Below are 27,277 nucleotides of genomic sequence, written 5' to 3'. Positions count from 1 at the left end.
TAAATTCTGGTTAATGAAGCTTTTCAATAGAGGTAAGAAAGTCATCACTAATAAAGAGCACGTATCAGCACATAGTCAATGACAAAGATAACCACCAATGAAAGCAAGAATGGAGACTTTCTCAGCGAATTTCACTGTTGACATCATCTCATTTTATCAGTCAAGAAAAAGTGCCATCTTGAAGTAGTAGGTGACAAATTTTCCTGTCATTGTCTTCAAGTAAAACGGGAAATTTTATTTGAAATGTCCTCAGGATAACGTAGTTACTCAGCTGATAACCCAAGAGGATTTTGTTAGCTGTAAATACAGTTTCAACTTTTTGAAACTAAAGGCTTTATGTACATAAATGAAGGAAAGATACAGCTGGTTCAAATATGCAAGGAGGTGTAGGAGAGGCTGGTTCAGTCCTCAGGTCTGAAGATCAATGTACAAGATACTGAAGGCAACAGAAAATAGCTATAAAGATTTAAATTTCAAAATTGTTTTTCCCTCTTAAAGACAGTAATATAATCAATGGCTGATATATGCATTTTATCTGATGTCTTAGAAAATATTTGAAATTTCATTTTTGCAATGTCTGGGTGGAGTCAATCCAAATAAATACTACTTATCACTCGCTTTATGTGATGCCCACTATCAGTGGAAAACATTGGTTTGTTTGTTGTTACAAACAAAAGTGTTTTTGTAGTGGAATATTATGTGCCTATTTGGTAGAGTGATCCAAAATTAGGCTTGTGTGATATTATTGGTTTAACAATATGTTCTCTAGCACTTATACTTGCAGACATTTGTTTACTGTTTCATGTTTGCCTGACTTGCTTCATTTTACAGGCCTACTCATGCCATACTGTTTGTTTGCTACCATCATGCAGCATCTGTTGTCATAGGATGGAGAATCTGCTATTCTCCATGTTAATGTTGTCCTGTTAATACATATTGTTAAACTAAATATCACACTAGACTAATTTGGGACTGCTCTATCAAATGGCACAAAAATTCCACTTTAAAATACATTTTGTTTGTAACTAGAAACAAAGGGAGTTTTTCTGTTAACACTGAGCATGAAATAAAACACTGATTGAGCGGTATTTGCTTGGACTGACTCCATCTACACTCTGCAAAGTTGGAATTGCAAACATTTGCTGAAACAGCACAGGAAATGCTTCTGATGACTCTTATGACACACAATTCATATTAATCAAGTAATGAATTTTGTGATACTTAGACTGTCCATGTTCTTTTCAGTCTTCCAATGTCTCATTCACATTCTTACTCAAATATTTGTCAGTATTGCCCTCTTTCTCTGGGAAGAGAGATCACTGATCTCATCTGCTGATAACAACTGAGTGTAGAGCATTATTTGTCACCATCCAGATATGTGGCAATCTTGCAGAGATGATGCCCAATGACTTGCATCAGTTGCAAGTTGCTGCACTGTTGATTTGCATCAGTTGCCAGTTGCTGCAGCATTTACAGTGCACTGTAGTGCGATGCAGCATCTCTCTACTGGGTGTTTCAGATTTTTAACATTCACTTGCTGTGCAGACAGTATCCTGAGCTTCTAAAAGAATCATTAGAGCCACTTTTTCTCCCCTTGCAGGAGTTCTCTCCTCAGGTTCAATGCAACCAAAATCTTAAATAAATCATATACCATGAGAGAAAACAACACTGACCCTGCTACAATGATATAGTTTTGTTGGTGTTGACATTGATATCTGTTTTTTCTGTGTTCATCGTTCTACTCATTTTACCAATTTGCAGCATTTTGATAGTTGCTGCTTTCCGTGCAAAATGTTATTTTTCTTACAGTTTTGGCTCTCACAGCCAATACCATCCTATGACAAACACACAACCAAATTTATTAGGCTTGTTCTTGTTGTATATCTTGTGAATCTCATGGACATAAAGGATTTTTCTGAAATAATAAGTGCATGACAAACTCTTCTTTATGGCAATCCAACAGTGGTCTCACTTTCTCACTTAAAAGGATGTCTGAGATGTCGTGTGGAGCATTAGTATTTATCTTGTGTAGCATAGAATTAAATGTCATAAGATGCCATACTCATCAAAATCAATTTTTATGATTTACTAAATTTTAAATACAAAAAGAATGATAGTGAAAAAACTAAAGTAATTTTGTCACAAGAGTTCATTACTATAAGTGAAGTAAGGTAAATTTAGTAAACTAGAACATTAGAGTTCCTTTAAGGACATAATTAATGTGTATGTTGGCCAATGCCCAAGCAAGAAAATGAAATCAAGTTCTTATCCTCAGAAATAAAAATAAGTACATAAAATTTGGTGTCGTTTCACAGCTCTCAGGTATCATCTACAATAATTGATTGCACAAGCAAGGCAATGTTCAGTATATGACATCTAACAATACAACAGAGAATGCTCCTCTGGATCTGGCAGGCTGTGTGTTGACCTGCCAGTCCTAATGGCGACAGTGTGAGCCTTGCAAGAATCCAGTGTAGTGCTATGGCATGGTCGCGGCTGGTGTCCAGCAGCACAGGTGCACCTGGTGTCTGGCATGATGCTTGCTGCAGCTAGGGCACAGTTGCACCTGGAAAGAGAGGCAGCATCAGTGAAACTGATGAGCCTGGCAGCAGCAGGCATTGGGTCCAATGAGAGGCAGCACTCTACTGACAGTCATGTGTGGGCCAGTGAGGTATGATGAAGCTCTGACTGATGGGCCCTAGGATGCAGCCAGCATTAAGCCCAGAGTGGGGTGTGAGTTGTCTCTGATTGATGGGCTGTGGGTACAGCTGGCATAAGCCAAGAGCAGAACCCATCTGCCTGCTGGTAACAGATATGCACTTGTAATCACGGGACCATGAATGAAGGAATAGGTCTGTGATTGCAGTGCCACTACTGATGGTGTGCATGGAGCTTAGTGGAGAGCTGGCACCTCTGGAAGAGAAGCATCAGTGGTCCAGCAACAAGGCTACCCACAGGAAGTGACTGCATTGCCAACAGTTATATTGATCAGGAGATATGGCTGGATACAATAAAAATAAATAACAGAAAACCTAGAAAGAAATTTTAACATAGCCCCTAAATTGTGTTGCAAAGTTTGCGGGCAGTGAAGGAAGATTACAATGTTCGAAAAGACACATTCTTATCTAAAACAATGATTTAGCTATATTAATGAATTTGCTTGTGAAAGTCTCACATTGAATCAGATAGTTAAGAACTTACACAATGTATTAATAAATTAACTAAATATATTCTTGCATTTCACATGGTGACCTCTGTGATCAAGTGATAATCTCAGTCACCATGTGCAAAAGTAAAACATGTACATATGTATAGGCATGAGTCACATAGACTATGATGTGTCATAGAACCTAATATGATAGAATATCTTGTATATGCCTACTAGAAACATGTTTGTCATATAAATAACATTTAGCAGACTATTTATTCTGTTTGGTGATGTTTGTGAAAGTTTAAGTTATTGAAATGTGATTCCAGATCTGTTCCATACAGTAAAAAATGTTATAATTTCCATGCAGGTAAACCTAGTAAGCCAAAAGGTCCATTAAAAGTATCAGATGTTACTGCAGAAGGCTGCAAGCTTAAGTGGGACAAACCAGAAGATGATGGAGGTGAACCAGTTGACCATTATGTTATTGAACGTATGGATACTGAAACAGGACGCTGGGTACCAGTTGGTACAAGCAAGACTCCTGAAGCTGAGGTAAAAAAATGAAAGATTTTTTAACAAAGGTAACAAGTGTAAACATGTTTCTTTTCAATAGGAATGTACACTTAATAAGTAGAGATACTTTGATTTTTGTGTGCATTTATCTATTTTTCAGTTTATTTCCATCATTTAAAAACATTCTAAGATTGAGTCTGTCTGTGTTAATGTATTTCACATGCTCACAGAAACTTAGTTAATTCAGAGGCAGTCATAGGTTTCATTAGACGTAGAATGCTGATGAAGAGAACCGTACATAAATCTAACTGGTGCAAACATTTTTCACAATTTTTGTCAGCGTATTGTGATTACGTGTCATAATTTAAGATCATATGTTAAGCAGCTGTAAGTGTCTGCAGACCAGTAATAATGTCCAGGATTTTTACAATACCGTTTTTAAACTTGTGTCGCCTAATAGAAAAATGTTACCAAGATTGTTACCATGTACATGAAATGTAAAACTTGCCAGCAAGAAAGGTACTAAGAAACATTTAGTTTGGTGCCAATCAGCATATTACTCATTTCTGCTTGTGATGTAAGACACACGATTTATACATTTATATTTCTTGCAGGTTTCTGGGCTAAATGAAGGAAAAGAATACCAGTTCAGAGTCAAGGCTGTCAATGCTGAAGGAGAATCTGAACCGCTAGAAACTGATGTACCAACATTAGCCAAGAATCCATACAGTAAGTATTTATTGACTAAGTTGTTATACAGTAAATATATTTTATTGTAGAATACTATGTTTTTTACATTTTCTGGCCTTCCATAGTGTTCTGTAAGTGATAGAAATTATTATTAGTCCTTATAAAACTTTTCTAAATGTTTCTCTTCCCTGTATTTAATGTAACTAATCTACTGTTTCTGAATTACGTGCTCTCCAGTTGCTTCTAAGAATAAATCTTTAAAGAAGCAACTACACAAGTGTTATAATTGTCTTGCACACAAATTGCCATTGATCACAATGTCTTGAGTGTTATAATCATAATTGAAAATGTGGTTGTAATGTCATAGTTATTAATTGCCTCAACTTAATTCTGGTATTACAATACCTTATGATTAAAGCTATGGTGCATTGATCTTCTCAGGTGAACCAGACAAACCAGGTAAACCAGAAGTACGTGATTGGAATAAACATCAAGCTGATCTTAAATGGGCACCTCCAAAGTCTGATGGAGGAGCTCCAATCACATCATACATTATTGAAAAGAAGGATCAATACAGGTAGGACTTACTTGTGTGAAAAATATGCTACCTCTAGAGTTTAATGAAGCAGCATTTTCATAGTCATAAAATGGTAACCTTGACCTTTTTTACATAATATTATGTTTTGGACCTGAATAATAGCGTGAATGGTAAAAAGTCATACAATTTTATTTTCTGTGAACCCACAGCTCTAAATGGCAAAAAGCAGTTGAAGTTATTGGGAACAAGTGTGAAGCAAAAGTGCCAGACTTGGTGGAAGGTATGAAATACGTGTTCAGAGTACGAGCAGTTAATAAAGGTGGTCAGAGTAAACCCAGTGAGCCAAGTGACACCGTCCTAGCAAAGGACAGATTTGGTAAGTCTACAACATTATGAATAAGTGTAACTAACTTTGATCGTGATAGTCATGAACACAGTATGTTAAGGCTAGGAATTCATAGGTGCAATTGCTGATGTATAAAAGGTGGGTAGCATTAATGATACTTGAATAAGTTTCATTTTATTCTTGATTTTATGGTGTTCTTATCTCCAATTTTCATTTTAGTTACCATGGATGTCAAATAACGTAGTATGCACAGCTTTCTTTTTTTATCAGCTTCATCCAAATTTATCAATGGCGTACATTTCAAAGCACAGCTTCATCATCGGGACATATACTTCCTACTGAGAGAACTGCAATTCACTGTCGAAGTAGTCAAAATGCACACGTATAAATGGTGTCACATTTCTTCATTACAGACAAAGTGGAGATTTGTGATTTACATAGTTAAGAAATTTGAGCAATCAACATTTGAATGGTACCTGCAAAGTGATTTCAAACCATTCAATAGCTCATATTGACGGCATTCTGAATCACACCTGAGCTCCTTCAGTAAAAAATAGAGACTTTGGTGATAAAACTGTCTTTAAGAAGTACCTTGATTGTTGACAAAAGAAATTTGATTTTTGAGACATTTTGTCATTTAAAGAAAATTCCCCATGTCTTGTAGACAGCATACGAATTCCCAAACTGTTTTTCATGTGGTTTAGCTTCATAAAGAAGGTGGCAGTTTTTATATGTTTTGTCTGCTTTTTGTGTCAGCACATAATTTTTCAGTATCTCACTGTAAGCCCTTCAAAATACATAAGGCAATGTGGAGTGAGCATTTCTCATTACAGGAAGATTGCAAGATCGCTCAAGCCAGTTTGGCACTCCTTATGAATTTCTTTATTTCTTTCTTTCTTTCTTCTTGCTCTAACAAGTCAGCACAATTTAAATTGTAACATGTTCTTTAACTTTAAATAGTATGATTCCTAAATTACTATCTGATTTGCAAGTTTTCTGAATTAATTAGGCTAATGTAAGCTAATTTTTCATTCAATTGTTTCAGCTCCTCCACGAATTGACCGCAGCACATTAAAGGATACAGTTATTAAAGCAGGTCAGATGATTCGCTTTGATGTAAAAATAAGTGGCGAACCACCACCATCTAAATCATGGTTCCTCAACAAAGCACGGCTTGAATCAAAAGATGATATTTCTATTGAAAGTGAAGAATATAGAACAAAATTACTTATTCAGACTGCCACAAGACAGCACTCTGGAACATATCTTATCAAGGCTGAAAATAACTCTGGGAAGGATGAAGCTGCTGTGGAGATTACTGTACTCGGTAAGAGAAAAAAACTGTCAATATTTGTTTTAGGATTAGTGCCCAATTTTTAGAAATTTAATTGCAGCTATATTATTGTGTGTTACTTTTTTTGCATACAGACAAACCAAGCAAGCCAGTGGGACCACTCAAGATTTCAGATGTTCACAAAGAAGGATGCAATCTGAAATGGAATGCTCCAGAAGATGATGGTGGATCTCCAATTGAGCATTATGTTGTTGAGAAAATGGACACTGAAACAGGTACATTTACTATAAACTTGAGAAGAAATTGAATGAAAAATATATTCAGCCAATGCATTCAGTACATTGCATACTCCATATTTGTGCCCATATATCTCCGGAATTTCAGATTATGTACTAATGAACTGCAGTATGTCCTGAACACCACAGTCAAACTTTATGAAACTGAAGCTGGGCCAGTGGAACTTGCTTTGCCTGTTGGAAAACCTGCTTTGTCCTCTGTAAAGGAGAGGCAAACACAAGAGAGTAGTAGTCTATTAACTTTCAACAGTTCAAATGAATGGTGAATACTGATACCCATTACAGAAATGGCAGCAAAGGCAGGGTGGAGTACCGGCACACTCAGTGTGTATGTGTGAGCGCCTGATTCAACATGTTTACGTGGTTATTTGGGCAGCCATTGAGGAAGGGTGCAACCAACTGCAGATTGTGGTGCATGTTTGTACAAATGCCCATCATCTGGGCTTCAAGGTCATACTTGGATCATTCTATAGTTCAATTCTTTTATCTTGGCGGCTCACGCATGCCCGCCCAGACGCTGGAGATTGCTGTGTTGCCAGTTGCACACGACGCACGCGCCAATAGAAGCAGGGCCGTAGTATAGCATAGTTCGCAAGCTTACGTGTAGGGGGGAGCGCGCAGTTCATGAAGTAAAGCCACCACGGCCGCATTAACCCTTTCGCTGCTACAAAGACGTGCTCCCTGCATTCCGCGCTGTGGGCGATTTTGTCACTGCACTGCTCGCCTGTGCAGACACATTGTGTTCCGACTGCTTTGACACTCTTTATCATTCGATTCCACAAAAACTATTTGGCTCAAAAATTAGATTTTTACCTATCTTCTTGACTGATACCTTCCCCCCCATAAATGACTTAATTTTGTTTCGATGTTCAACGCAGTCATTATGCAGCATTAAATATAGTAAACCTTTGCACGAAATTTTGAAGAGTTTGCAGAGGTAAAAGTCCATAGAGTATACTTTCCGTATGGTCGATTTTAGTTGCCACAATGTTGAGAATGAAATGTGGACAAGATACCTATATATTTCATTTAATTTAAGTACCACATAAGTGTCGTATGTAATATTGAGAAATATTCCACCTTTCGCGACTGTAACAAAAGTTTTACTTACACTGGGCACGTTTGGCTTTATTTTAAAGCACTTCAATCAATCAAAAGGAAGTAGACAAAATACATTAAACAAAACTGTGGACTTACAAGAACATTAGGACTGGAATATACCATCTGTCAGTGAAGTGCTCAGAGCTATGTCAAATATAATTTTGTGTGTGGCACACACAAACAGCATTTATTTGCTAAAACACTGATGAGCCAACACAAACGTTGAATATTGTGCTACCGCAGCACAAAACTACGAAAGGTGACTTGGCAATGGAGGACACAAAATACAGTCCTCTTATGATGCTTCAAAAGAGAGAAACGCATCTGGTCTAAATAAGTCGCTTATTACAGTTGCAGAAGAGGGATACATTTCAATACCATTGGTAAAACTGCGACTGTGGAACAAAAACAAGAAATAGAACATGAATACCATTGTGTATGTGCCATACCTTTCACCGATGGAAGTGCTTTAAAATAAAGCCAAACGTGCCGTGTGTATATTAAACTTTTATTACAGTCGCGAAAGACGGAATATTTCTCAATATTACATACGACACCTATGTGGTACTTAAATTAAATGAGATACTGTTATACAGTAAATATTATATGAAATTTAGGTATCTTGTCCACATTTCATTCTCAACATTGTGGCAACTAAAATCGACCATACGGAAAGTATACGCTATGGACTTTTACCTCTGCAAACTCTTCAAAATTTCGTGCAATGGTTTACTACATTTAATGCTGCACATCAAAACAAAATTAAATCATTTATGGGGGGAAGGTATCAGGCAAGAATACGTGTAAAAATCAAATTTTTTGGCCAAATAGTTTTTGTGAAATCGAATGATAAGTGTGTCAAAGCAGTGGGAACACCATGTGTCTGCACAGGCGAGAAGTGCAGTGATGACAAAATCACGCACAGCGCGGAATGCGGGGAGCACGTGTCTGCAGCAGCGAAAAAGTTAATGAAGAGGCAAAGCACTAGAAATTTCATTCAAACGAATAAAATTCGTGAAGTAAGGCACTCCAATATTGTTTTTAAATAAAGAAAATATTAAGCACCGCACAAGGTTTGAACTCATAACCCTTCACTTGGCAGTCCAACACCTTAACCGTTCCGCTACCTCAGCTCATCGAACAGTGTAATTCCATAAGGAGTCCAACACCTCACGCAACTACTTATAAACATTGTTGGTATGACTATGAATTACTCACGCTTCGTCGAAGTACAATAGGAAATAAACAATTACCGCTGTTCTTTATTGCGAAAAAGCAGTTCGTGAGATTGAAACAAACACCTTTCCTTGCTATCGCCTGAATTAGGAGTCTTATTGCTTATTTGGTTTAATTAATTAATAGAATATGAAGCAATTGGTATAAAGAATGCTTTTTCCAAACTTTCTGTAAAAGAAAGTCTGCTATCAAGACATTGCTTTTGTTCTATTACTTTATTTATGACTGAACGTTTCTAAAACTGAAGACACTCATCCGTGCTCTGCACTGCTGTTGAGATCTGGCAACGTCATTCTCTGTTCATTGGCTGACTGTGTTTTGTGACGTCAGATGCGCAGAACGAACCTAAACTCGGCCGCCAAGATATATGACGCGCACTTTAGTATCCTCTGGTTTTATGCTGGCCTCAGAAAAACTACAGTCTTGGCACACACTTTGTGGTTCATAACTTGCTTTTCTTTTTTGTTTTATCATCTATATGATGCATTGTTTTTGTGGAATTTGATAGAATTAAAGTACGATGTCCATGTGAGATGCCACCTCTTCAATTTCCTCATATTTGATGTTCCAGTAATGTAGTATATTTCTGTTGTTTAAAGTTATCATATAAAGAAAACAACAATAAGTTACTAATAATGCTTTTGCTGATGTAGTTCCAATGCTACAGTTAGTTTTAGAAGCACATCTCTCTGCATATGTCCAAGGTGTCCTTTTGCATGATCACTGTGCAACTGTTTGGCCCGCACATTTGCTGCAAATACAGCAATGGCGCTACTATATAATCTTTTCACTGGAATTGATAGTTCATGTCAATTTCAGTCTGAGCTACCTCATACACAGTTTTGCAAGCTTTCTTACTTTTCTTGAATAATAAAACAATAATTTTCTTGTATAATTATAGACCAAAATATTAACACATATGGCACCAGCAAACTGAAATTCCTCCTACTTTAGTGGTAGGATTTATTGTTTGGGACTAGCTCTCCAGCAGTAGTAAGTAGGTTATATTGTGCACAGCTTCTGTCACTTTGTAGTCTGCATGCTATTACTGCATTAATCAGCAAAATAACATTTGTTGTTTTTGCCTCCAGCTTTTCTCTTGTGTTTCCTGTGACCACATCCAGTATGTGTCTTCATATGTGGCAATTGCGTCTACATTACAATCCCTGTCCAGCAATGTCAACAGGGGGATGCAGTTCAGTCCCAAGAGGGAAGAGTTTGGTAATGCACCAGCTCACCTATAACTGCCCAGCTTTCTGCTCAGTATCTTGTCCTGTACAGTAACTGTTTTAAATATATTTAGGGATTTCGAGAGCTCTTAAGCAGGTAAACATCAGAAGCCACCAGAGATTGTTGAATGGGCTTATAACATTTTCCATTATAGAACTACATACGAGGATTGGAACTTTAATGCTGGCAACTATTTATTTACAGCTCGTACAAAATAGATACGTGTTTCAAAGATTTACTGACCTTCAAAGTCGTCACCAGCATTGTGCATAACCCATTGCCAATGATGTGAAAGTTGTAGGATACTCTTAGCAGTGCCAGTTGTTTTGACCATTCAAGCGGCATGGTCTATTGCCCAACGAATTTGTAGCAGTTCTGAAGCAAATGCTGTGAAGTGTTTCCTTCAGTTTAGAAATTGAGTTGAACTTATGAGGGCTTAAGTCAGGGGAGTGCAATAGGTGGTATAGCACTTAGCAGCCCCATCAGTCAAAGAAATCAGTAACAGCTTGCACTGTACGTGCTTGAGCATTGTCCTGCAAAATGATGGTCAGGTCCTGCATAAAGTGTCATCACTTCTGTCTCTGTGCTGTTCGTTTTTGGAACTCAACCTTTGACCAGCTTACAGACAGAAGTAATGACACTTTCTGCAGGACCTGACCATCATTTTGCAGGACAGTGCTCAAGCGTGTACAGTGCAAGTTTGGTGAGAGTACTTAGTTGATATGGCTATTTTCACATCTTTTGATTCATAACACGTTAAAAGTGCAAAATTATTTGCTATTGGCAGACTAGTGTTGTTATCATTACGATTAGGATGATGGAACTTTTTGGGCCTAATGAAGTTATCATTTTGTTCGGTTATGACAATTTCACTACACTTTGAATAGTCTTCTGTTACTTTATCAGACTTCTCTATATACAGCATAACTAATATACCATATTTTAATAAGGCAGTCACACTTTCCTCTCGGTATTCCTGTTGCAAAAATAGAATATCATGAAAATTGCAGTGCACATTTCCACAGTCACGGATTATGTTTCTCTCTTCTAAGGTATTTAAAGATTTGCAATAGATCCATTTTTGGGACCACAAACATAACTTGATATCACATTTCACCTTATTACTATGTTTCACACACACAAGGTTTAAAAAGTCATAGTTTTCTGCAAATCTGGTAATTAGTACGCTTACACACACGGTCATGCAGTAAGGAAAAAAGGATGGGTGCAACACAGGTTGGCGGTAAGTATTAGAACAAAAGACGATAAATTTTTTAGCAGAAAAGTAATGACTGTTATTTTTAAGGATATAGGGAAACAACCACTAACAAACATCCAGTTTATAAGAGAATTTAATGGATGTGCTATTATATCCTCAGTTTTTTTCTCTCGAAAATAGAGAGTCCATAAATGTCTTCCGATTTTGAGTAACTTAGGTTTGCTATTGCACTTTTATTATTGGTTACTTTTACCTCTTATCTTTTAGTGCCAGGAACTAAATCTTCAAAATTTTGGAGGAAAAGAGTTTTCATGTTTTGAGTCATGGATGTTGTCATATTTACGATTGTGTTCAGCTGCAGCAGTGTTATTCATACTGCCAGCATGAACAAAAAATGTGTTGAAATCATCTGGTGTGATACCAGCATCACAGGAATTATTTTTGCTAATATCTTTACTTCTGCCCACATGAGTCCTGACAACAATTCAGGCTACTTTACATTTATTTTGCAACTTATTAATATAAACATCATTAACATTGCACTTGCTTAATCTGACTGATTTCTGCCTTATATTTGTTCTTTAACTATATGTGGCTTGCTCTTTCTGCTCCACTATCCCTTGATTTGTCATAGGAAATTATTAACAGAGTTAATAGCTTTTGTAGATAGTGTGTGAACCGGTAATGCACAGATGTTAGACCATATATCCTGTCAGGCCATATATTCTTTTAAAGACCAACTACCGGTTTTCTGTTAAAACTGACTGCCAAAGAAAATGTTTGCCATGCTCTGCTGTGAAAATGTATAGTTTTGTTTTCTTTCTCACAATCAGTTTCAATTCTGATAGCTGGGCACCTAAACTGCTAGACAAATTATTTCTTCCATGTATGTTCTACCTCATTATATATATTTTAAATGCAAACTGTACACACAAAACTATACTGTTTTATTTTATTCCTTGCAGTCTGTTTTCACAGGAAACAGGAACATTGTATTTATGGTTTATGATTAGAATACTACTATGGAAACTAAAATTGTAATAACAAGGAAGGCTCAAGCTCAGAGAGAGAAGGGGGAGAGAAGAGATGGTCATTGGCAGGGAGGGAGGAAATGGATATAGAGAGGGCAGAGGAGGAGATGGACACAGAGAGGGGGAAGGAGATGGTAGGCGTCAGAGGGACAGGAGGAAACAGAGACGTAGGGGAGAAGGAGATTAGGATGATGTCCAATTCCCATACATATTTAGCAATTGTGAAGCATTGCCAGGATCGCTGGTACATCATTTAATAATTCTGTATATTTCTAACAACATTCTGAGATCATCAATGTCTGGATTGTTCTGCCACAGCATATCAGTTTACTCATTTTGCTTGTACGTTCTTCTGTCACTAGGAGATAGCGGCTAGCTTCTCAGTCATGCTGGACACATAGGGCAGTGACGAAGTTATTTCCCCAGTGCCAGCCACAAAAAATCGCTGCTGCTCTTTGGAACTTTTATTGTTCTAGAAAACAAACATGCAGTAGCTTATTTGCTTTCACACATAGACTGGATACTTCTTCTTCTTCTTCTTCTTTTTTTTTTTTTTTTTTGATATACAGCTTGATTATTTTCACACACTGACTGACAACTTACTTTTACTGTCTTAGCTCGACTCTTTTTTGCACACTGACTGGTCACTTGTTTTCAACAAATTCACATGCTCAGGATATGTCAACTTGCCGTTTTTATGGATGGTTGGGAATGTTTAGTTTCTTTTCTACAGTCCACCTGTTACAATCTTTTGCACCGGAATATAAAACTCCCTTTTAAACCAGGAGAAGTAAATTATATCTACCTGTAGTACTGTGGTTGTGAATTGCGGAGTTAATCCTAAAGTTTCCGTTATCCACAAATACCATTAGGGAATATATGTATTGGCATTTAAGTATAAGAAGCCTGAAGAGACTTCAGCTAGATCTTCAGTTATCAGCTTTAATCTTGTTGACATTGAGTGCAAATAAATGTTTATTTATGGATGAACATAAACAAACATCTTTCCTCCACCGACCATTTGAATTTAGTGGACAAATGATGTAGAGAATGTGTTGGATCCCACTCTTATATGACATTTGGGGTAAAATTATTAAACAAATGGGAGAATGTTTACAGAACTTGGCAATGTTAACACAGCAGTAGGCCTATTGCTTTGAAATTTCTACGATTGTGGTGAGATGGCCCCATCTCCATAACCAAGGTTGCTAACTAACTTCTGTGTGGTGGCTCTCAACTTGGATGCAAGTCATCCTGGTGGTGGAAAATTTTCAATGCCAGTATTTGGGTGACAAAGGGATGAGAGGTGATCACATTTTGCGCTAATGTCCTGGATTACATTTGTACCTTCTCACACTGTCTCATGATGTGAAGGCATGTGACACTTTCTGTTCTTCAGATTGAGAGTTAAGCTCAGCAGCTGCAACGTACTTTTTGAGAACAGTAGGCCCATGGACCAGCACTGGGTTTCATCCTACCGCAAACCAACTCCATTACAACCTCACCGAGTGCAGTGACACTTGATTCCTACATCTGTTCCCCCGTGCTCATTTCCTGAGTGTGGTACAACTTTCATTTTGATGATGAAATGGTATGAAGGAACAAACACAAGATTATCATCTGACATCTATACATTGCTTTGTTTCTGCAGCAGTTCAGTGCGCCAGTCTTACCTGCAAGAAGTTTTACCCAAACTTATTTACCTGCAGTTGCAATGAAATTTATTGCACTAAAGTACTTCCAAGAAAGATATTTTCTTCAATATTACAACCAATTGTACAGCTAAACTCTTTTAAATATATCCTCAAGTATTAGGCCTACACTTCAGCTAACATAATATACAAATTGTCAAATTTTTAACTGGAATATCTGTAAATCCCACTCTCTTCCTTGCACCTAATCAACCTCAACACATCTAGATATACATCTTACTGGATGTAATCATTCTTAATGCATCTACTACATCCACAACCACATATAAGGAAATCATTACTAATTACTACAAGGCATAAGATTTTGTGGGATTGTATGTGTTTCACAAGACAAATAGAATTTTCATTACCAGAACAAGTAACGCACAACATTATCTATAATCCCTCTCAGATCACATTGGCAACTCGAGTTCAGATACTCACAATCACTTTGAATACTTATGCTTCAAGTTATCGCTGTTTTAAACAGAGTACGCCTACTCAGGCATTCCCTACAATCTACGTCTACAGGATGTTCTCTCCCAGGTGATGTAGATACTTAGACACGGAGGGAACTGCATCTGGAAAATCACAAGGATTATTATAGCTTTCCAGTAGAAGTGGGCAAAGCGTGTGTTATCAAATATTTTTCACAACTGTAGGCCTATTTCAGGTAACTTGCATTATTTAATCACTGACTTCCTCTAAAATGTTCCTACATAAAATGAGAGTAAATGCTTCAACACAATAGCAGATACAACATCAAGATTGAGAGAGAAGTATCACAGATAGGAAATGGGGATAACAGCAATTAATAAAGGCAAAAATTGACTTCTACATTTTTTGTTTTCGAAGTACACAGCAAAATTGACCTCTGAACTGTCAAACAGCTTTAAACTTGTTCTTCAATTTCTCCTTAACCACATTTATTCTTTTAGTACAGATAGTCTGTTTTCAATTTCTGAGATACCTGTAAATCAAAATTGGTGCAAATTTACTTAATATATACTGTTCAGAAAAGTGGGCTTTACAAATTGTTATCCCTTCTGGAAATCAGGACAGTGAATAGAATTTGTATTCCAATTTTTCTGGTTGTCCACTAAAAATGCATACAAGTGACTGTTGACATCTGTTCAAAAGGATATCAGGCTGCCACTTCCATACAATAATTTTATGTTTAAGGTATCAGATGCCCAGAAACTTTTAAATACATGATCCTTTGTGATTGTCGATGAAAACAGTTGTTTTACAGTCATCACAGTTGATTTCAGGTATTCCTCCCATGATTGCAAAATGTAATCAGCTACATATGTTAATGCTTGTCTGTCATTGCTTACATCAGCCTCTTCACCATCACTGACACCACTGCTGCATTATCAGCAAGGACACTATATAAAACATTTTCATCAGTCATGAAAACATCTTTTGTGGAGTCAAGAAAGCTGTCATGTAATTGCCTTAAATTGCATAATGGCATACAACTATCATATTCACAATTATGTAATGAATTTATAGGTAAGGATAAGTTATTGTTTGTAACTGTTTTCAGTGTTGCTATGAACTGAAGGCAGGTTGGGTTGGTGTTTGAAACACCATGTTGCCTCACACTAGAGAAAACATTCTCCAGTGGGTCTTGATTAAAGATCCTCATGCTTAAAAAATTGAAGCCATTAAAAAAAAAAAAAAAAAATAAATCTGCCCTAAATGAACATCAGTGATCTTATTGTAGTTTGCCACCCACTTATGAAACTGGACATTTTGTCTTGCCTCTCCCTGTTCCTAGCTGCAATACTTTCTATTTATCCAATTCCTTTAATATACTGCACCACATTTCAGTATATGGTGCTCCTGGAGAGAGGGCACACTTACAAAATTTAATACCTTGTGGATAATAATGGGAGCTGTCTAGTGAATTGAACAGGCAATCTACCTTTTCAACAAATTGTGCAGTGTATATTAACATCTGCAGGTAAAATATTAAATGCTACATAGGTCTCAATAACAGCAGCAATTCTAACTAAGCTGGGCAGCATGTGTCGTAACTTCAATTTTAGTAAAAGAATCCTTAAAGTCAAAATGACTCCTCTGCAATTTTGGCAAGTCTTAAACATTTTATCCTGATGCAGAAGAAAAGTCCTCTGAATAAATTCAAAACTGGACTCCTTTTTAAACCCAAACTGAATTTTATTTCTAGTTGAGTATTTCTAGTATACTTTAATAGGTGTGGGATATCATAAATGACTGCAATAGGTAAAAAATGAAATGGACTGGATTCACTTGTTTACTGTGCAGAGTCGCTTCAGTGCTCCCCGGTTGGCTGCACTCTGATGACAAATTGTATGAATTGCCATCAGCTCTATTTGCAGTTGCTTATAACATAGATAATAAGAACTTTTAAAGTAGTACCTGAAACTGAGCTCTGAGTGAAGATATATACCTGCCTCCAAATTTTGCATATGCCTCTGACCAGACTACCAACACGTCATGGTCTGCACATATATTTGCCCTTCTTATATCGTGAAACCCACTGATTTGCTGCTTATTCACATCATAATAAAAAATTGTCTCCAAAGACACTTCATCAAAGAACAAAGCAAAATATTTATCATTGTTGTGCACTGCCTCAGCTTCTGCTTTTATTACATTCATCACTGCAGGACTCAATCCTGGCTTGGAAGGTGCAACACACAACAGAGGTTTCATATGAGTCACAGAAGGAAGGCAAAAATGAACTAACAAATACCTGTATGGGCAAGGGTTTTGCTTGTATAAGGACAGAGCAAATACCTTGTCTTCATATGTCCATTGCCTAGCTTTCATTGCTGCTATCGTACAAAGCTTTAAGCGGTTTTCGTTCATTTTTCCCATGATGTAGCTTTGTTTTAAGTTCTGGTAGCCCTGTTAAAGGATTCCTATGAATCTTGGACTTTTTCGATTATCCGAGTCTTAAGTCTGCTTTTGAAACTCCACTAGCCAAAACTCCTCCACCTTCACAGCTCACAAGGCCTACTACACATCAGATGCAACTCTTTAGTTTGTCTTGGAAACCTGTAGAAATGCTTCTTGTTAACTTTCTCCATTTAACCTACGTAACATGCAGATAAAAAGCCCCGGAATTTATTGTAGTATTCAACGTCAATTTCTTGAGTGGATTATTCTGAAAGACGCAAAATTCCTTACTACATTCACTAGAAACACTGTTGATGACACATCAGTCGTATTTAAAGAAACAAAAGAAAACCACACAAGTTGATTCTCGATTTCCATATAGCTATCACCGCTGTGTAGATGCTTTATTTGCAAAGGTTTCCATCATGCTCCTAAGTTGAAGATGGGTGGGATAATCAAATGTAAACGATCTCATTATGGTACCGAGTCTTAGAGGATGCCTCTGTGAATTATACGGTTTATAATTTAAAACAGATACGAGCCACACATATAATTTAAAGAATGTTATTTAAAGTACATCAATGCCGGTTTGGATTTGTCACAATTCCATATTACGATGTCTGTGAAAGATTTTATTGCTTTTCTGCTATCGTTTCGATCTGCAATCGTTATTGCGCACCACTATAAACAAAACGTTTTTCGTTTTGTATTTGTGAACTTTCAACAGATTTTTTTTCTTTTTAACCCTAATAGGAACACACAAGACATGACCGTAAAGTAAAATAAAACGTGAAATGTGTCGTAAACATACTTGGTGTGCGTTAAGTTTTCGGTACATTGCATGCTTTATTTAACTTAATATCATTCCATTTGTTTATATGAAGCTTAAAATGAAAAAAATTCTCTTCCCAGTTAATCGGATTTTGAATGAAGAACTTTTAATCTTAGGGCAGAAAATGTACACTGCGAAACGAGGCCCTAGCAGGAAAGTAAGAAAATCTGTAGGCGCCATCTTACACGGATTTGTAATAAATCCGAAATCGGTGATGGTTTGATTTCAATAAACTTTTTTGAACCATAATTGTGGCTGGCTGCTTTTTAAATTCTAAATTTTATAACTGTACTGCAGCCACGGTTGCTGCAATGACTGCTTACAACCTTCCCCTCTCAAAATCAGTCCCTAAACAACTTGAATCATCCCTTTTACAGCTTTCTTTAATGGCCAACCCTCCTCCTTTATCCGGGCTTGGGACCGGCAACAGCTTCCGCAAATATACTCAACTCACTGTACAGAAGCTGCAGGCGGAGTTAAAGGGGGTTAACAACCATTTCTCATTACGCATAACAACACAGATATCCCGAAATTGTAGTCTATTTTTAATTCCCTCTCTATTTATATTTCACTTTCTCAGAGAGCGTGAGGTACAGAGTCGGATATTTAAAGGAGAAAGAATATCAAGACAAACGAGTGTGGAACCAATGCAATGAAATTTATTGCTCTTTTATTCCTGTGGGCGTAACAGTAGCAGTTCCTGGCATAAATAATTTATTTTTCCTCTCAAGTTTTCTACAAAAATAGTGTGGTACTTCAGTAGTTTAATAAAATTTTACAATGACACGTAAAACAGCTCAGTTACTACGTGTTTCGTAACGTCTGCACGAGATGGCAGCACGAGTATCCTCTATCTCTGACGTGAAGGATGAACAACTATAATAGTGACTGTTAGAAAAGGTTGAGAAGGCCAATTTGTGCATGCAGTTTCATCAAAGCTCACAATTTGTAGCATTGTAGCCAGAACTGATTGTGGCTCCCTTTTTCTTAGTTCAATGGAAGGACTGAACCAGAGACTTCAAAGGTTCTGAGGTTCTGTGACAAGCTAGGATGCAATTTTCTGAACTTGCACCATAGGGTTGAGAAACGTGAACGGCTTCATGTTTATTGTTTTTTTTTTTGTATCTCCATTTTTTTGCCCGCCGTTTTTTGTATTGTCTGTATCAGCTCTGTCATGTTATTGTTCCACTTAAGGCTGAAGAGCAGCGTAATGTGCTGCTGCCAGCCCGCCTGTATAGGTGATTAAAATTACAATAGAGGAAAAAAAAAAAAAAAAAAAAAAGGTCTCAAAAACTGGTCAGGTGTGCAGTACACGTCAACGGTTGCTACTCAGGTAGCTGACTTTGTGGGGTGCACACAATGGTATTTTAGACTAGGTGACTCCATCCTGTCCAGATAACAACAGCTGTAGGAGATCTGGAGGTATTAGTGTAATGTCCAAAGGAATGCCGGCACAGGTGAAAGTATTAAAATCCTAATAGTTAAGTGATGAGTATTAACAACAGAGTGCAAGAGATTGAAACACTCCTGAAAAGCAGTGTAGCGCACATAGTATCAGGTGCAGAAACCTCGTTAAAACCTGAAGTTGATAACAATGGGAATTTTGGGGAAAAGTTAAGCGTATATCGAAAGGATGGTCTAATGGGAAGTGGAGGTGGTGTATTTGTTGCATTAGACAAGAAACTCAGATCCAATGAGATAGCAATTTAAGCTACATCTGAGACTGTTTGGGAAAGTCTCAGCATCAGTGGTGGGCATAAGCTTTTAATAGGACACTTCTGTCGACTGCCAGACTTGCCTCTTGATGTAAACAAATCTTTAGAGAAAACCTCAGTTTGCTAGTGCCTAAGTTCCCCAGCCATCAGAAGAGACTTTAAATCATCCAACAATCAGTTGGTGAGATTACAGATTTGTTAGCAGTGGGTGTGACAAAATATCCTGTGAAACGTTACTGCAGATCATCTTGGAAAACTTAGAACAGATAGTTTGGAACCCTACTCATGATGGAAGTATATTAGATCTAATGACAACAAATAGACTTGACTTCTTTGAGGAGGAAGTCCACATCAAAACTGGTATCAGTAACTGTAGGCGGTTCTGTCAACAATGATTATCAAAGTAGAGAGGACAACTTTACCAAATAGGAAGATTTATATGTTAAGTAAACTAAATAAAAAATTAGTAGTGTCATGTCATAGTGACAAAATAGAAACTGTTAGCACAGGACAGAAGCATCTAGTGGTGCACTATGTCTCAAGCTTAAAAGAATAGTTGACCATGCTGTGGATAGACATGTGCCTAGTAGAAAAGTCCATGATGGGAGGGACGCTCCCTGGTATAAAGTCACTGTAAAGAAATTTCTAAAGAAACAGAGACTACTACATAATAGGTGTAATATATAGCATAGGACTATAGGTAGAGAGATACTGAATGAAATGCATTTGGGAGTCAAGAGAGGTAATGATTGAGGCATTCAGTGATTACTGTATCAGAATATTGTTGAATGATCTTTCACAAAATCTTAGGATATTCAAGTTGCATGTAATGATTGTTAAGGGGACCAAAGTAAGCATTAAATCACTCATGTATAAGACAGGAACTGAAAGTTAGGGTAGCGAAGGTAAATCAGAAATGCTAAACTCTGTTGTCAAATGTTCCTTTACAAAGGAAAACTCAGGAATATTGTCCCAATTTAATTCTCGTACCACTGAAAAGATGAGTGACATAGATATTAATGACAGTGGCATTGAGAAACAGCTGAAATTGTTAAAACTGAACAAAGCCCCAGGGCCCGATGGAATCCACATCAGAGTCTATGATGAGTTTGTGGTTGAATTAGCCCCTCTTTTAGCTATAATCTATCATAGATTCCTCAAACAAAAAACAATGCCTAGTAGTTGGAAGAAACAACAGCTCACACCCATCTACAAGAAGGGTAGTAGAAGTGATCCACAAAAATGCCATCCAGTGTCCATGATGCTGATTTATTGTAAAGTCTTAGAACATATTCTGAGCTCATACATAATGTGGTATCTCAAACAGAATGACCCCCTTCATGCCAATCAATATGGATTCTGAAAACATCAATCATGTGAACCCCAACTTGCACTTTTCTCACATGACATGCTGAAAGCCTTTTATCAAGGCAGTCAGGAGGATGCAGTATTTCTCAATATGAGGTATGAAGCAAATTTGTGACTGGATTGAAGATTTTTTTGTAAGGAGGAAGCAAGTTGGCTGGGGAGATGAAGAAGAAACTTCGGGAAGATGAAGGAAAAAGCTTTGGGTGTACCCCAGGGGAGTGTGTTGGGACTCTTGCTGTTCATGTTGTATAGTAGTGGCCTCATGGACAATATTAATAGTAACCTCAGACTTTTTGCAGACGAAGCAGTTATCTATATTACAGTACTGTCTGAAAGAAACTACATCAATAGTGAGTCATATCTTGATACTCTATCAAAGTGATGGAAAGATTGGCAACTTGCTTTAAATGTTCAGAAATGTAAAATTTTGCACTTCACAAAATGAAAAAAAAAGTAATACTGTATCCTATGACTGTAACATCAGTGAGTCATAACTGGCATCAGGCAACTAATACAAATACCCCAATGTAACATTTTGTAGGGACATGATTACCTAGATGTAACACTGCATGGGATATGATATGCAATGATCGTGTTGACTCAGTTGTGGGTAAAGCAGGTGGCACGCTTTGGTCTATTGATAGAATATTGGGAAAATGTAATCAGTGTACAAATCAATCGTGTGACTCAACCTAGAATACTGTTCAAGTGTATGGGGCCCATACCAAATAGGACTAACAGGCGATATTGAACATATACAGAGAACAGTGGCAGAAATGGTCACAAGGTTGTTTGACCCATGGAAGAGTGTGATGGAGATGCTGAAGAAACTGAATTGGCAGACTCTTGAAGACAGATATAAACTATCACGAGGAAGCCTACTGAGAAAATTCCAAGAACCAGCTTGCAATGATGACTGGGAATATGCTACAACCCCCTGCGTATACCTCCCTTAGGGATCATAAGGACAAGATGGAATTAATTACAGCAAATCTGGAGGCATTTAAACAGTCATTGTTCCCATACTCCATACAAGAATGGAACAGGAAAAAACCCTAATAATGGTGCACTGGGACATACCCTCTGCCATGGACTTCACCATGCATTTCAGAGTATGGATTTAGATGTATATGTAGGTGTTTGTTTGATGAATGGAAATTCGTAGGCCCCTAGCTACTATTGTTGTCTGTGTTATTGGAACACAGAACCATATCCTGATGTCACATTTCTTTTTTCTTTCATTGTTAACACTTTTATATCTCTTTCTGGACCTTCCTCCAGCTCACAGTTCTCTGCAATTTTGAAATATCCTTTGGAAACTTATATTTTCTATATTTAAGTAACTAATGTCTACCATTTTCACTTTCTCATCCTCTACACGAATATAGAATTTTATGAAAGCTCTCCTATATCATAACTTGAGTTTTTAGGTGCTACAAAGAAATAATATGAAATTTCAGGTCGTTGGGTTCCTGTGGGTAGATCCAAAGAACCAAATATGGAAGTGGCAAATCTGGTGCCTGGACAAGAATATAAATTCCGTGTCATGGCTGTGAATGCAGAAGGCGAATCAGAACCATTAGAAGCTGACCAGGCTATTGTTGCCAAGAATCCATATGGTGAGAAATGTATAAAATATGCACTTTTACACTGTGAAACATCTTCATGATAATTATTAAATTTTAAGCTGCTCATAATTATATGCAATTCAAAGCAAATAAAAGTTGGTTGTTCATAATTATTTGTAATTCAAAGTAAATGAAAATTTGAATTGCTACAATTTCCATGGGTAGCAGTAATACGATCATAGAGGAAAAAATTTGGCTCATATTATTTATTCACTTTATTAAAACTCTTATTATGTATGTTACAAATGGAATCCAGAATTAATTTATTTTGTTCCAAATTTCAGATGAACCCGATGCACCAGGAGCACCAGAACCCACTGACTGGGACAAAGATCATGTAGACCTGAGATGGACCCCACCAACCTCAGATGGTGGGTCTCCAATCACAGGCTACATTATTGAGAAGAGAGAGAAAGGCTCACCACGCTGGACAAAGGCCGGGGAGGTCAAAGGTCCTGAATGCAAGGGCACTGCTGATAACTTAGAAGAAGGTGTTGAGTATGAATTCAGAGTGAAAGCAGTGAATGCAGCAGGACCCAGTGCTCCTAGTCAGGCTAGTAAGCCTGTTGTTGCCAAGCCTAGAAAATGTAAGTGTTTTATTTCTTTAGTAAATTAACATCTGTAACTTTATCTGATCATCGCTATTTCATTTATCAAGACTTTGACTTTATTTCACCTTGTATTGTATTGTGTATTAAACCAGGGTCCTAGAAATGATGTAGAGAATTTTTTCGTCCTGCCATGGCCACATTGGTTACAACCCCACAACAGGCCACAGCAATCCACCCACCTCACCACTGCCCCACACCGAACCCACGGTTATTGTACGGTTTGGCCCGCAGTGGACACCCCCCCCCCCCTGGTAATGTATCGCGGTGACAGTGTTTGCGCAGCAATTACTGACATAGTGTAACTGAGGCAGAATAAGGAGAACCAGCCCGCATTTGCCAAGGCAGATGGAAAATCGCCTTAAAAACCATTCACAGGCTGGCCAGCACACCAGACCTCAACACAAATCAACTGGCAGATTTGTACCAGGGACCGGCATTCCTTCCCACTCGGGAAGCAGCGCTTTAGACCTCGCGGCTAGCCGGGTGGGCTTATTTCACCTTTCTCCATGTTCTAAAATTGTATCAGAACTGGAACCTAATTTCTTTTTGTTTCTGTGAGAAACCACAGCCTATAAATACTTTATAAAAGAATACATGGTCTGCAGTAGGTTGTAACATAAAACTTTATTTATGTAAACCATGTGATTAGCTGATTTTGACCATAAGTCAGTTTCAAGCACCTGGTATAACCTTCTTTTCCAGAAACTTCTTATTGAACCATATACATACACTGCATACAGTTCAGTAAGAAGTGCCTGCAGAAGAAGGTGATATCAAGCTGGTTGAAAATGACTTATGGTCGAAATTAGCTCACTTTGTGATTTAAATAAAGAATGCTTTATCTTATAGCGTAACACTGACCATGTTTTCTTTTATGAAGAATTGGAAGTATGGGATGTTGGCACTTATATAAATATGGGAGGATTTTAGTAATATATTCCATATTTCATTTATATGTTTTGGTATGTCAAATATATTTTAAATTTTACATAATCACATGAACACCTTTAAAGAAGCCTTTATATACCTGTTTCTGCCCATATTAAGCTATTGGCAACCCATCTTTCGTGGAGCAAGAGAAGGTTGGAACTTAACTGATCCATATAAAATACTTTCAAGCCAATTGTAGAACTTGAAGTAGTTTTAATGTTCAGTCGCAATTCAAAAATTGTCATTATCATATGACTAAATACTGAATACAGATTCCTGACAGCCAAACTCTGCTACCCACATTTGGACAGCTATTTATTGAAAGTGGAAAGGTAAAAGTGAGTCTATACTCCAAGTTTGGACTTTAGGTCAGTATAAGGTTTTGTCTCTTCATTCCAGACAGATTTCAGTGCTTTTGTCTTTTTCCTTTCCTTTTTTTTTAATCCTTGTGTCAGTAAATCCACCTACAAGTTCTCACTAAATCATGCTTGCAATGTCTTTTTGCGTTAACAAGCAAGGTAGAGTAACATCAGCAAGTTTGAGAACAATGAAGAAAATTTACATGTATTTCAAGCCCTCTTTTGAATCCTGGATTATGTGTATGTAGCTCATTAACTGAAGCACTGAAATCTGAAACTAGCTATGTTTTGAACTTTGGGAGTTCCTTAGTTCCACTACTAATGCATGCATATTACCATCATGATATTATTCCCTATATTAGTAGCAGTATCATAGTATTATGATTCTGCTTCTCACAGAAAAGTCACTTGTCATTATTACGACTCTGCAGTTGGCTTGCTTGGCACACACTGACTCTGAAACTTCCTGGCAGATTAAAACTGTGTGCCAGGCCGAGACTCGAACTCAGGACCTTTGCCTTTCGCAGACAAGTGCTCTACCAACTGAGCTACCCAAGCTCAACTCACGCCCCATCCTCGCAGCTTTACTTCTGCCAGTACCTTGTCTCCTACCTTCCAAACTTTACAGAAGCTCTCCTGCGAACCTTGCAGAACTAGCACTCCTGAAAGAAAGGACACACTGACTCTATTTATGCACAGTCCCTTCTACGGGAAAATTTATTGCTTGCTCGGATTCACATTATTGTTTAATTTACCAATAAACATCCCAAAAACAATTCAGTGGATTTTTTAAGTATATGTGTTTCAGTCTGGGTCACAAACAATTTTAATATACTTTCTCCAAATAGTCAAATATACACCTGCAATACTATCTGCGATCAACATCAACATGTCAGCTTATTATTACTATATTCTCTGTACTCCATGCCAAACTGTAGTAGAGCATGCTGTAGATCTCAGGTGCCATTTTCCACTCTAAATATCTAATTATTTGTTCATACAATCCACTTTTCCCGTAAGATTCATTGATTTCCTATGATACCTTCATGTTGTTATAATTCTGATAGACATGTGTGAGACTCAGGAGAGTTATAAAATTACGGAAAAAAACTTTAAGAATATTTTATTGAAGTGGAGAGAGTTACTTTTGTAAGTATCCTTGATATCAAAACTTTGTCATGCAGTGCTATTTGCAACCCAGCAAGCAGTTTAAGCTACCACAAAAAATTCACTATATGCATGTCTCACATGCCTTACATATTTACATGTGCATCAATCCAAATTTATTTTGCAAAACTGAAATTCCATCAGCTCTGTGTAAAAGTAATACACTATTTGCCATCACCACACGCTCAAACACTCAGATAATAGTTAATGTGATAGTTGCATTACATAGAAATCAAATGAGAGTATACAAGTTTGTGGATCTGTTTAGTTGCCAATCATTTATATAAGTGGTTTGTACTTGCTCTGTAGACCAGACAGTAGCTCTAATGAGGAATTATGTGAATGGGAACTCTCCAGTTGCAAGTACTGTATGTCAAATAAATTGTGTTTGAGAAGAAAACTCTTCTATACTGCTCTTTATGTTATTGTTTTTGTCAATTAAATGACTCACTTATAATTTCAGTGGCACCGAAAATTGACAGACGTAATTTACGCAACATCACCGTCCGTCAAGGTGAGCCAATACTGTTTGATGTGAAGATTATTGGAGAACCTCCACCAGATGTCACATGGACACTGAATGACAAGTCAATTCAACAAACAAGTACTCGTAGAATAGAAAATGTGCCATACAATTCCAAGTTCTTTAATGATGAACCTGATCGAAAGGACAGTGGCATTTATAAAATAACAGCTGTCAATAAATATGGCTCTGACACTGCTGAAGTTGAAGTCAATGTTGTGTGTAAGTATTTCTTTAACTACTTTGTGATAATTTTCTGTATTAATATATAACTTTTAACATATTGTGGAATGGTAATTTTTAGGGTTTTTTAGACAGATAGCTGCCAACAAACAAATCATTCTACCTTAGAATTGGGATTTTCACATCTGATTGCTGGCAGTGTAGGACCCTAGAGAACACTACTGTTTTATGAAATATAGTGGTTAAATAATACATGAATACTCAGATTTGTGTTGTTTATTCTGTTTTGGTGCTCTTGAGAATACTATCCTCATTTTAACATTGCTACATATACCCAAAGTGCGAAAGCAAATCATGAGTGAGAAATGTGATTTTTAAGATTGTTGTTATTGAAATTGTGCATGACATTGTAGGGTATGAAACTTCATGGCAGACTAAAACTATCTGATGAACCAGGACTTGAATTAGTCCTACACACAGATTTAGTCTTCCAGGAAGTTTCAAAAGAGTGCAGAGGGAAAGATTCACTATGGTAGGACGTACTTATAAGATCTCACTCAATAATGAATTACATTCTTTTTTTAAGCCCACATATGACTTCACATAAATTTAGTCTGCTGCTTTAGTGCCCATTTACATGTTCCTCAAAGCAGCCAGTGAAGTGAGTGCTAAAGTGAGTAGGAAAAGAAAGTCATGTATGATTACATATGCCACAAAGTGCACAGCTGTAGGCTCT

General features: G+C 37.2%; 1 protein-coding gene across 12 annotated transcripts in view; it reads left to right on the top strand.

Annotated features, from left to right (window-relative positions):
* Window positions 1-27,277, top strand: part of LOC124555505 (twitchin) — a 367,233-nt gene that overhangs the window by 196,674 nt on the left and 143,282 nt on the right. For all 12 annotated transcript variants that reach the window (XM_047129451.1, XM_047129441.1, XM_047129452.1 and 9 more), the window contains 9 exons: window positions 3,519-3,703; window positions 4,279-4,393; window positions 4,796-4,931; window positions 5,102-5,268; window positions 6,284-6,565; window positions 6,667-6,807; window positions 22,601-22,759; window positions 23,053-23,355; window positions 26,299-26,580. In XM_047129451.1, the coding sequence (XP_046985407.1) occupies window positions 3,519-3,703; window positions 4,279-4,393; window positions 4,796-4,931; window positions 5,102-5,268; window positions 6,284-6,565; window positions 6,667-6,807; window positions 22,601-22,759; window positions 23,053-23,355; window positions 26,299-26,580 (1,770 nt within the window). The remainder of the gene's footprint in view (window positions 1-3,518; window positions 3,704-4,278; window positions 4,394-4,795; window positions 4,932-5,101; window positions 5,269-6,283; window positions 6,566-6,666; window positions 6,808-22,600; window positions 22,760-23,052; window positions 23,356-26,298; window positions 26,581-27,277) is intronic.

Source organism: Schistocerca americana, chromosome X, assembly GCF_021461395.2.
Source record: "Schistocerca americana isolate TAMUIC-IGC-003095 chromosome X, iqSchAmer2.1, whole genome shotgun sequence".
In the NCBI taxonomy this organism is placed as follows: Eukaryota; Metazoa; Arthropoda; class Insecta; order Orthoptera; family Acrididae; genus Schistocerca; species Schistocerca americana.
This window is presented reverse-complemented; position numbering and strand designations above follow the sequence as displayed.